The sequence below is a fragment of the Geotrypetes seraphini genome, chromosome 14 (assembly GCF_902459505.1).
Source record: "Geotrypetes seraphini chromosome 14, aGeoSer1.1, whole genome shotgun sequence".
NCBI lineage: Eukaryota > Metazoa > Chordata > Amphibia > Gymnophiona > Dermophiidae > Geotrypetes > Geotrypetes seraphini.
In genome coordinates, this window is record NC_047097.1 from 3636929 (window position 1) to 3649237 (window position 12309).

Consider the following 12309-nt stretch of genomic DNA (forward strand, 5'->3'; position numbering starts at 1 on the left):
TTCACCGTACAGAATAGCTGACACCCGGGGGGGGAGCCATTCCCCTTGTGGGGAATGTAGTATGTGCAATATCTCTCTGCAGTGTACCCAGTGGACTCATCCACTTACATCTAAAACCTATATTTTCAGATCAGACACTTCTTGTAAAACTGATTGGGTTGTCTATGTGGGCTGTACGTCAGATAAAAGTAAGATTATCTGAACACAAAAGTAGATTGAATACTAAGGCTTTTACTGTTCCTATGGTCAAACACTGCATAGACAATCAACACATATTTTAGGATCTTCGCTGGTTCATCATTGAACATATCCCTGTGGAGTATAGGGAAGATAGACTGGTGCACATACAGTTTCACAAGCAGTATTGGATATTTGAACTTAACAATGTTAAACCACATGGGTTAAACGATCTCATCAAGTAGAATTCCATCATCTGAATCACCCTGTGGTCTTTGCTGCCTGTCTTTATTGCCTTAACATTACTAGTTTTTTTTCTGTTGATTTTTTCCATTATTTCTGTATTATTGCCTTAACAATTATAAGTTATTTCTTATATTGCTTTTTTATTATTTTTCTTTTAGCCTTTGCTTGTCATTTTTGGCTCAGCTGTTTTGCAGCTTTCATTCTGCCTGTTGTAGGCTTTAAGTTCCCGTGCTCTCATTTGACTCCTCCCCCTTATTTGAGCCTTCAGATCAATGGCATTTGTGTTTTTGGCTTGTAGTCTTCCAGTCCCTGAGGAAGGGTTTTTTTCAGCCTTGAAACCGGGCTTGGTTGGACATTTTCAAGATTATTACAGTTACTGTTTTTCTACAGCCTGTGGAATGTTGTGCCTGTATCTTGAACGGAAGAAGCAGCTGATTGATCAACTGGGCAGCGTTTCCCACGTCTTCAGCTAAGTAACTTTTACACATTAATTTTTTGGCTGAACACAATCACTTCGCCGGTTGTCCTTTTTTTTTTTCCATTGGCTCACAGACTGGGGGCAGAGAAAGCACAGTTACTTACCGTAACAGGTGTTATCCAGGGACAGCAAGCATATATTCTCACATGTGGGTGACGTCATCTACGGAGCCCCGATCGTCATCTACGGAGCCCCGATGCGGACAGCATTTCAAGCAAACTTGATTGAAGATTCAAGTTTGCAGTGCTGCACCACGCATGTGTGCCTCCTGCTCCACTAGAGGGCGCATCCCCTCCTCGTGGTCTCCAGTTCACATATCCAGCAAAGTAGCCAACCCCGGGGAGGTGGGCGGGTAGTGAGAATATATGTCTGCTGTCCCTGGATAACACCTGTTACGGTAAGTAACTGTGCTTTATCCCAGGACAAGCAGGCATGATATTCTCACATGTGGGTGACCTCCAAGCTAATAACGAAGGGGTGGAGGGAAGTTGGCAATTTAAGAAAACAGATTACGTAACACCGATTGGCCGAACCGGCCATCGTTCCTGGACAATGTATCCAGGCAGTAGTGGGAGGTGAAGGTATGAACCGAAGACCACGTGGCAGCCTTGCAGATATCCTCGATAGGCGTAGACCTGAGGAAAGCAACCGAAGCTGCCATCGCTCGGACTTTATGCCCTGTGACTCGACCGTGTAGCGCAAGACCAGCCTGAGCGTAGCAAAAAGAAATACAAGCAGCCAACCAGTTTGACAAGGTGTGCTTGGAAACTGGGAGCCCCAAGCGATTGGGGTCGAACAATAAAAATAACTGTGGAACCTTCCGGTGAGAATGAGTGCGTTGGAGGTAAAAGGCCAGCGCTCTCTTACAGTCAAGGGTGTGAAGCGCCACCTCTCCGGGATGAGAGTGGGGCTTGGGAAAAAATACAGGCAGAACAATGGACTGATTGAGATGAAAATCAGATACTACCTTGGGCAAGAACTTAGGGTGAGTGCGGAGGACTACCTTGTCATGGTGAAAAACCGTGAAGGGCGGGTCCGCTACCAAAGCCTGTAGTTCACTAACCCTCCAAGCAGAAGTGAGGGCCAGCAAGAAGATCACTTTCCAAGTGAGAAACTTCAGATGACACTTATACATAGGCTCAAAGGGGGGTTTCATCAGTTGAGCCAGGACGACGCTTAGATCCCAAACCACAGAGGGAGGCTTGATGGGAGGGTGAACATTCAAGAGACCTTTCATGAAACGAGAGACCAAGGGATGAAGTGAAAGAGCCCTTCCTTCCAGGGGCTGATGAAAGGCGGCGATCGCACTAAGATGTACGCGAATGGAAGTTGTCTTCAGGCCTGAGTGGGACAATTGAAGCAAATACTCCAGAACCAAAGGCACGGGGACTGTCATTGGGTCCTGGCGGTGGGAGAAGCCCCAGGACGAGAATCTAGTCCATTTCTGGGAATAACAGAGTCCCGTCGATAGTTTCCTAGAAGCTTCTAATACCTCCCTGACCGACTGTGATAGTGGGAGAGAGGTCAGGGGGAAAGGAACCAAGAAGTCAGGTGAAGAGACTGAAGATTGGGATGTAACAATGAGCCTCGACTCTGAGATAGCAGAGAGGGAAACACGGGCAGAAGCAGGGGTTCCCTGACACTGAGTTGAAGCAGTAGGGAAAACCAAGGCTGGCGGGGCCACCGAGGAGCGATCAAGATCAGAGTGGCCCTCACCGATTTCAGATGAACCAGTGTCCTCAGGATCAGAGGGAAGGGTGGAAACGCGTAGAGGAATCTTCCCTCCCAATCGAGGAGGAAGGCATCGGCCTCGAGACGTTCTGGGGAGTAAATCCTCGAACAGAAGAGAGGCAGTTTTTGGTTGTTGGGGGAGGCGAACAGATCTATCTGGGGGGTCCCCCACCTGTCGAATATCTGGCGAAGGACCTGAGCATGCAGGGACCACTCGTGCGGCTGGAGGAGGCGGCTGAGCCGGTCTGCCAGACAGTTTTGTTCTCCTTGTATGTAAACCGCTCGCAGGAGGATGTTTTGGGAGATTGCCCACTTCCAAAGGCGCAGAGCTTCCTGACAGAGGGACCAGGACCCCGTCCCTCCTTGCTTGTTTACGTAGTACATCGCCATTTGGTTGTCCGTGTGGACGAGAACCACCCGGTCGTGAAGCAGGTGTTGAAAAGCCACCGCGGCGAGGTAAATGGCCCGAAGTTCCAGCACGTTGATGTGGCAGTGACGATCCTCTGCTGACCACAGACCTTGCGTGCGTAGACCATCTAGATGAGCCCCCCAAGCGTACCCCGACGAGTCCGTGGTTAGGACCTTGTGATGCGTGGGGGCGAGAAATAGTAAACCTCTGGAAAGATTCGAAGAGTCGGTCCACCAATGGAGCGATCTTCGCAAGGAAGGAGTCACTGTCACAGGGTGGTTGATCGGGTCCCGATCTTGACGCCATTGTGAGGCCAACGTCCACTGTGGTAATCGCAGATGAAGATGTGCGAACGGAGTGACATGGACGGTAGAGGCCATATGGCCCAGGAGCGTCATCATTTGTTGCGCCGAGACGGAGGACAGGCTCAAGGTCCGGCGGCTCAGATTTACCAGCGTCTCCCGACGTTGAGGGGGGAGAAAGGCACGAAGACGGACCGTTTCCAGCACAGCCCCGATGAATGGTAAGGACTGAGAGGGGCGCAGTTGGGATTTTGGAAAGTTTATCTCGAACCCCAGACTCTGAAGGAAAATAATAGTCTGTCGGGTCGCTGAGATAACCCCCTCCCTGGTCGGGGCTTTGATCAGCCAGTCGTCCAGGTACGGGAATACTTGCAGACCCTGGGAGCGTAGGGTGGCCGCGACCACTACGAGGCACTTCGTGAAGACCCGGGGGGATGAGGACAGGCCGAAGGGGAGGACCCGATATTGTAGATGGAAGTCCCCGACTTGGAACCGCAGGTATCTGCGACAAGCAGGGTGCACCGGAACATGGGTGTAGGCCTCCTTCAGATCGAGGGAGCAGAGCCAATCGCCCTCGTCGACTAGGGAGTAGAGAGTCGGAAGGGAAAGCATTCGAAACTTTTCCCGTACCAGAAATTTGTTCAGGCGTCTTAAGTCCAGGATCGGGTGCAGGTCTCCCGTCTTTTTTGGTACCAGGAAGTAACAGGAGTAAAACCCTTGGCCCATCTGTTCCTGAGGAACCAGTTCCACCGCCCGCAGTCGAAGGAGATCTCGGGCCTCGGATAGAAGGAGGGACAACTGCGCTCGGTTGGGGGGACACGCGCTCGGTGGGCTCTCGGGAGGGACCTCTCGAAAGCTGAGTGAGTATCCTGATGAGATCACGCCAAGGACCCATGAGTCCGACGTAATGGCTTCCCAGTGAGGGTAATAGGCTCGTAGGCGTCCCCCGATGGGAAGGAGGCCCGGCTTTGGCGCGGAAGGGGCCAGCCCCAGTCCGCGCATCCCGTCAAAAGGACGGAGACGGTTTTGCAGGCGCGGACAGCTGTGATTTTGGCAGTGCCCTAGAGTGAGCCTGGGGGCGCCGAGGTGGTGGTCTTGAAAAGGCCGGTGTGGACTTTTGGGGGTAGCGCCGGGGAAATCCCCTGAAAGGCCTGGAGGTCAGTGGTTTTGGCTTCGGGCGGACGAGCGAGGCAAAGGAACGTTCGTGTTCTGAGAGCTTCTTTGTGGCTGCCTCGATGGTGTCGTCAAACAGTTCCTTGCCAACGCAAGGAAGGTTGGCTAAGTGGTCCTGGAGGTTAGGATCCATGTCGACCAACCGCAACCACGCCAGACGGCGCATGGCCACAGCGAAGGCAGCTACCCGGGATGAAAGTTCGAAGCCGTCGTAAGCGGCGTGGAATAAATGTAATCGGAGGTTTGAGAAATCCTCGAGGAGGAGTCCAAACGCTGCCTGGCGAGAGGTCGGCAGGTCTACTGAGAAGGCGCCCAGGAGCCCAATGAGGTGCTTCAGATATGAAGAAAAAGTAAATGTGTAGTTTAGAACTCGAGAGGCCATCATTGAGTTCTGATATAAGCGACGGCCAAATTTATCTAAGGTCCTGCCTTCGCGTCCCGGAGGTACGGCCGCGGATACCCTAGAGGGGTGAGCCTTTTTTAAGGAAGACTCCACCAATAGGGATTGGTGGGACAACTGTGGTTGCTCGAACCCCGGGCAGGGCACCGTACGGTATTTAGACTCCATCTTAGATGGGACTGCCGTCACCATGTAAGGAGTCTCGAGGTTCCTGATGAGGGTCTGCCGGAGCACCGGGTTCAGCGGCAGCCTGAGAGATTCTCGGGGCGGAGAAGGCATATCCAACTCCGCCAGGTATTCTTTGGAGTATCTCGAATCAGACTGTAAGTCCAGGTCAAGGGCTCTTCCCATGTCCTGGACGAACCTCGTGAAGGAGGGCCGATGCGAGCCCGTGGCCCCATGCGGGGACGGTGAACGTGACCTCCCTTGAATAGCGAGGTTCGCGTTCAGAGCCTCGATCCGATGCCGGGGACACACTATGGAAGCGTTCCGGGGTCGAGGACATGCGTCGTCTCGAGGAGCCCCTCGGGGACGACGTCGGGGTAAGGGGTACCGACCGATGTCGAGTCGGAGACCTCTCCCCGGACTCCCTCGGCGGAAGCCTGGAGCCTCGGGCCGGAGCCCCGGACCGAGGGGGAGTCAGAATCAGCTTGGGGTTAGTGAGGGATAGCTCGGTCACCCGTAGCGGTTCCCCCGATTGTGTCGAGGGTGAGCGGCCTCGGTGTGGAGGTGAACTCCTCGCCTTCTTTGAGAGTCGGTGTCCCGAGGAGTCTCGGGCTTTCGGTTTGCGTTTTGCCCCGCTGGTCTCCGCAGGGGTGGAACGCCTCGAGTGCCTCGGGGAAGAATCCGAGGACGAAGAGAGGCGGCGAAAACGGCGCATCTTGCCCCGAGGGGCTTCGACGCGAGGCTCAGGCTGGTCCGGCGCACGCGAGGTCGAAGTCGGGGCCGGGTGGAGGTGAGTCAAGGCAGCCGATAGCTCCATCGAGATCATTGCTCGAAGCAGATCTTGGAATACCGGCACAGACAGCATCGATGGCATGTCCGAGGCCGTGGTGCACTCCACCGAGGGCGATCTCGATTTAGAGCATTCCCAAGTGGTGGAGGCACATCCAGAGGTCTTCGGGGGCTTTGTCGGGGCCGTGGGAAGGGCACTTCCCCCTTGTCCGGCCATCGTCCCCGAGGTTGGCTTCTTTGAGGATATGGAACCTATCGAGGAAAGAGGGGACTTACCCGGAGCCGGAGACTTCTGGGAACTCTGGGTCTTTGAGCTCAAGTCCCGAGGCGGGGCCGAGGTACCTGAGGCCGAGGTCAAGGCCGGGGCCGACCTCGAGGCCGAAGTCGAGGGTTGGTCGGCGGCAAACAGGTCTGCCATGCGGGCTCGTCGTCGACGGAGTGCCCGGTGCTGAAAAGTTGCACACCGGGGGCAAGTTTCGGTGGGGTGGTCAGCACCCAGGCAAAGGATGCACCAACGATGCGGGTCTGTAATGGATAATAGACGCTCGCACCGGGTGCACTTTTTAAAGCCGCTAATCGGCCGTGACATAGATCATGTAGCTGCGGCCTACCCGGCCACGACGACCCGGGAGCCCCCGGGCTGCAACAAAAGTGCGTTGAGCACGAGGAGCAAGAATCAAGTTAGAATTAAGAAATTTTGCACAGCGACTTTGTTAAACTACGAAAAAAATAAAAAATCACAGTGCAGGGAGCACTTTGGGGCAGAGCTAGGAAAAAAACGGTCTTCTTAGCTCGGTGGAAAAAATTGAACTGGAGACCACGAGGAGGAGATGCGCCCTCTAGTGGAGCAGGAGGCACACATGCGTGGTGCAGCACTGCAAACTTGAATCTTCAATCAAGTTTGCTTGAAATGCTGTCCGCATCGGGGCTCCGTAGATGACGTCACCCACATGTGAGAATATCATGCCTGCTTGTCCTGGGATAAACTCTTTTCATTTAGTTTTGAAGTGTTGGTTTATTCACTGAAATCACTTTAAAGGCACTATTAGCACATAACGGGGTACCTATGATAGTGTGTGGCTGGAACAGAGATTCTGTTTTGGCTTTAAGCAGTTGATCAGATTCCTTGTAATGTGCTCTTTAAAGCTTAACACCTCACACTGAGGACCCCGTTTAAATAACTTAAAATTTAAATATTGAAGATTTAAACTAATTTATCTTTTTGACAGATTGGAGTTTTCTCTGCTTCTATTCTGTGTCCCTTTAAGCACTAGCATTGTAGATTTGACAAAACATTTTTTTGCTTACATTGGGGTGATTTTGTTGTCACTTTATAAATAGGCCAAATTTAGCCATCCAGAAAAAGGGTGTTTGGGGAGGGACAAGGAGTGTTATAAAATTAATCTTCCAGCTGGGAAATCCAGCCACTGAACATATAAATTACACTGGCCAACACTCATTTTGGGGCCTCAAACGTTAGGCCTTTTTCTGGGTATATTTGACCTGCTGATTCCAAAAATGGCACCAGTTTTCTCCTATCAACTCTAGTTTTTGACATACAAAACATGTGCCATATACCACTCTTCACTCTGCTTGCCCATTTAAAAAATCAGCATATTTTAATGTAGTGTTTAAATTAATATATTTAAGCATCAAGGAAACATATTAAAAATTAAAAGTGTACAACATGAAAATCTACGTATTTCATATCAAAAGCACAAGTTTATGATACAGCCTTTCCAGTCATTCGACATACAAGAAGCTCCTTTTGTAAGACTTCCAAGAGTGGGATCTGCCAGGACAATCCTGCATATGCTCTACTAATTGTATTGTGAGTAGTTGTCTGCCTTCCTGTTGCCAAGAAAGTTTCTCACAACAAGAACAAAGGAAGACCAGGCACATGATTTGATTTCATTCACTGATGCTATGAAATGTGGGTCATTTATAAGTTGTCTGATTTGTGGACCATCAAAAATTCCTGCCTTCAGTTTTTCTATGGTAATTCCAGGTAACATATGGGCTATGTATTCAATGCCTTTACAAATTGTTTCATCAGGTCTAGCTTTATATGCAGTGATGGCTGAATGATTCTCTCTCATGCTACCAAAAGTTCATTGATTACATTTTGTCCTCCAACCACCATATATTTCCTCAGATGACAATTTTTTTTTGCCTAATGTTCATGTTTGGCTCTACTATCCCATAACCATATCTAAGAAACTAGAGCTAATGCAGTCTCTCCAATGCAATTTTCTGAATCAGCACTGCAAATAACCTCAGGAACAGGCCAAAAACTCAAGGTAACCCAAAAATATTTTTTAGTTGGCCTGTGTTATTCATCAAAGTACAAACAGAAGTGGTAGGTGTACATTTAAACATCTAGCCTAAATGCTTAAAGGTATTATATTGATGCTGCCACTAAGAATACATAATTGTTTAAATTTTATGCTCAAAGTTAAACAGCAGCTGTGATACCAAATACTGGCCTCTCAGAAAACAAAGTTTAATTAACTTCTCTAATTTGCAACATGTATTATTACTGTAAGCAGTTCATAGTTGAAATTTAGTTCTCAGTTTTCAATGATTTTATACTCAAACATTGTAGAAACCAATACTTTTTGTTTAAAAATAAACTTTGACAAAGTGTATTCAGTACCTCTCCGTTTTTACCAAAGGAAATTGTTCTGGCCTCCATATCCAACACACAGGTGATGAAATCTCCTTGAGTAAAACTGGATAGTGTCAGAGTCTGTTCACCATTATGGTACAGGTTCCCACTATAGGCTCTATATAACCACATGTCAGAGGTAGTACGATGGTTGAAGTCATGCACTGGCCAGCGAGATACTCCAACACATGTGCCTTCATTGCCTCGATTTTCCTTCACAATATAAAACTAAAAATAAAATAAAATATTAGGTAGAAGGTATTGCATTCACCTAACATAATGGTATAATTATGGGCAACCATCATCCACAGTAAAAATCAAACAAAATTTTATGTAGTGCAAAAGTCCTTGGCACTGGCCCCCATTAGTTTTATGAAAGAAATTGTAGCTTCCATATAATCAATGGTTAAAAATATATTTTAATGCTTACAGAAAATAATCTTCAAGATGTATTGGTATCTGATGTCAACTGGACTTCAGTCTTTAGTCTGAGCAGTTTTTAACTGTTTTATAGTGAGATGGCCTTTTCAAGGGAAGAAAAAACTACAAGAGAAATGGTGCCATCTTTTAGAGGAAAAATTGATCCTTTTAAGGTTTTGCTGTGAATTAACTCCAGCACTAGATATTAGAATTTAGGGCTAGATGCACTAAAGATACCAACTCAATCGCTGTTTGCCAATTCTCCAGCAGAGATTGATGTGCTATCAAGTCTGTTTGCAAATGCAACCGATCAATCGCTCTGTGAGCGACTGACACATACGCAGAGCCCTAACAGCAGTGACAGGGGAAGCAGCCTTTTTTTTTTAAATGGCACAGATGTTATGTGCATATTACACACGCACAATCTGTTTCACTAAAAAAAAGAAAAAAGCCCCCCTACCCGGCACCCCCCAGCCACCACCCTCACCACCGACACCCCTCAAAATGGCAGGAGGGATACCTACTCCCCCACCCCAAACCTCCCCCATAACTTTTTAAAATGTTGGAAGCAGGAAGCTCATTCTCTGCCTCTTGCTTTGGGCCCACCTGTCTAAATGATGGACTGTCCCTTCCTCGGTGCATCATGTGATGCATAGGAAGGGGGCCAAAGGCCCCGACTGACTCAGATGCCTAAAGTCCCTTCCCTTGGGAGGGGCCTTAAGGCACCTGAACCAATCAGGTCTTAGGCACCTCCCTCTGTATCTGGTGGCAGAAGGGAGTGGGCAAGCATCCCTCCTGCCATTTTTTTGGGGGGGGGGGTTCGGGAGGGGGGTGCCATTTTTTTGCATAGGGTCGGTAACAGCGATCGTAGCTGTGAAAACAGGTTTAGTGGTGATCACTGACATTAGTGCATCTAGCCCTTAGACTCCTAGTTCATATGATAAAATTTCTCTCTGGTTTCATGGCAACCTTTCACATTTGAAACAAGAGTGTTATAGAATAACTCAAGCTTAGCAAAGAGGAAATACAGAATTAAGAAAAAAATAGATAAGACACAGAGGGCTTGATTCTATAAAGGGCGCCTAACTTGGTAGACGCCTAGGAAATTGGCACCTACCATGTGTCATTCAAAGTTAGGCAGTGTTATAGCATTGTGCTGGTAGGTGTCAAGATATTAGGTTAGGGCAGGGGTAGGCAATTCCGGTCCTCGAGAGCCAGAGCCAGTCAGGTTTTCAGGATATCCACAATGAATATGTATGAGATGGATTTGCATGCACTGCCTCCTTGAGATGCAAATCCATCTCATACATATTCATTGTGGATATCCTGAAAACCTGACCTGGCACTGGCTCTGGCTCTTGAGGACCGGAATTGCCTACCCCTGGGTTAGGGCATTCTTGGCCTAAAATACTGGCATCCAAACTCCACCTGTAACCATGCTTACTTTTCAGGCAAATGGGGGGTAGGTGCCTCGGAGCAGATGTCTATATCAGGGGTGTCAAAGTCCCTTCTTGAGGGCCGCAATCCAGTCGGGTTTTCAGGATTTCCCCAATGAATATGCATAAGATCTATTAGCATACAATGAAAGTAGTGCATGCATATATATCATGCATATTCATTGGGGAAATCCTGAAAACCCGACTGGATTGTGGCCCTTGAGGAGGGACTGACACCCCTGGTCTACATGGTGCCTAAATTGCTTTTTTTATGGCGCTATTTGATTAATAGCACAAACTGAACCAATTAAAAAATTAAGCTAGGCACCTAGATCAGTTAGATGTATCGCTAGGCCCAACGCCAGGCACTTTTTAAAGAATCAATGCCAGACTATTTATAAAAAGATCTATTAGGGAAGTTAAAAGAAAATACTACTCCAACTTAATTGGTACAAGTTTTTTTTAGATCAAAACATACTATTCAAGATTATAAATAAATTATGTTAAACAAATGACATTTATTTGTTTCAGCACTTAGGAAGAACTGAATGGAAGGAAAATGATGAAGCCTCAGGGAGGACAGACATAGAAGCAGCATCTCTCTGTGCCAGATCTCTCTAGGCCCCATTGATCCTAAGGCAAAAGGCCTTGTACATGGTCAAGATAAAATCTGGTGCAAAACCAACTCCTGCATCACTCACTGACTGCTACTACTGGCTCCAAACATGGAGGCAGCTCCGGGCCAGATGATAACGACGCCGAAGACAAAATGGCAGCAGTTCCCAAACGTCACTAAGACATACTCATTAGACCCTACTACAGTTGAGACTTTGCGAAAGGAAGGCTTCTGCAATGGTAATAGCTCAGAAATTAGCTCCAGAGCGGAAACTGCTTGATCCAAACAAAATTTACACATTCCTGCCGCATTCACACCTTGGCGGGAGCACAATGAGCAGTGCTTCAAGTTCTCCAATGACATCGCAACTGAAACTGAAATGAAAATGCCACGCAAAGCCAGACTTGACAGCTTAAACTGCTGAGATTTCAAAATACTAAAATTACTCCAGTTTGATTTTTTTTTTGTCTTTTAACATAGAAACATAGAAAATAACGGCAGAAAAGGGCCATAGCCCATCAAGTCTGCCCACCTAACAGACCCGCCCACCTAGGTATTTTCCTAGAAATCCCACCCATAACGACCCTACTCCTTAACTCGACCCTCTTAGGGATCCCACATGGGCATCACATTTACTCTTAAAATCCGGCACACTGCTGGCCTTTATCACCTGCAACGGAAGCCCGTTCCAATGGTCAACAACTCTTTCGGTGAAGAAATACTTCCTGATGTCACTATGAAATTTACCGCCTCTGATTTTGAGCGGATGCCCTCTAGTGGTCGTGGGTCCCTTAAAAGAGAAAATATCCTCTTCCACTTCTATACGTCCAGTGATATATTTAAACGTCTCAATCATGTCTCCCCTCTCCCTACGCTCCTCGAGGGAGTATAGCCGCAATTCGTTCAGCCTCTCTTGGTACAAGAGATCCTTGAGTCCCGAGACCATCCTGGTGGCCATCCGTTGAACCGACTCGACTCTCAGCACATCTTTACGGTAATGTGGCCTCCAGAATTGCACACAATATTCTAGATGAGGTCTCACCATGGCTCTGTACAATGGCATTATGACTTCAGGCTTCCGGCTGACAAAACTTCTACGGATACAACCCAACATCTGTCTTGCCTTAGATGACGCCTTTTCCACTTGATTGGCAGTTTTCATGTCTGCACTAATGATCAATCCTAAGTCTCGTTCTGTTGATGACCTAGCCAAGGTTTCACCCTGCAAGGTGTATGTTCTGCATGGATTTCTGCCGCCGAGGTGCATAACCTTACATTTCTTAGCGTTGAAGCCCAGCT

The 12309-nt window shown here is 48.1% G+C and overlaps 1 protein-coding gene across 4 annotated transcripts in view; it reads right to left on the reverse strand.

Moving 5' to 3' along the window:
* HERC1 (HECT and RLD domain containing E3 ubiquitin protein ligase family member 1) overlaps positions 1 to 12309 on the reverse strand; it is a 423490-nt gene that overhangs the window by 210622 nt on the left and 200559 nt on the right. For all 4 annotated transcript variants that reach the window (XM_033919754.1, XM_033919753.1, XM_033919752.1 and 1 more), the window contains exon 35: positions 8527 to 8766. In XM_033919754.1, coding sequence (XP_033775645.1) covers positions 8527 to 8766 — 240 coding nt within the window. The remainder of the gene's footprint in view (positions 1 to 8526; positions 8767 to 12309) is intronic.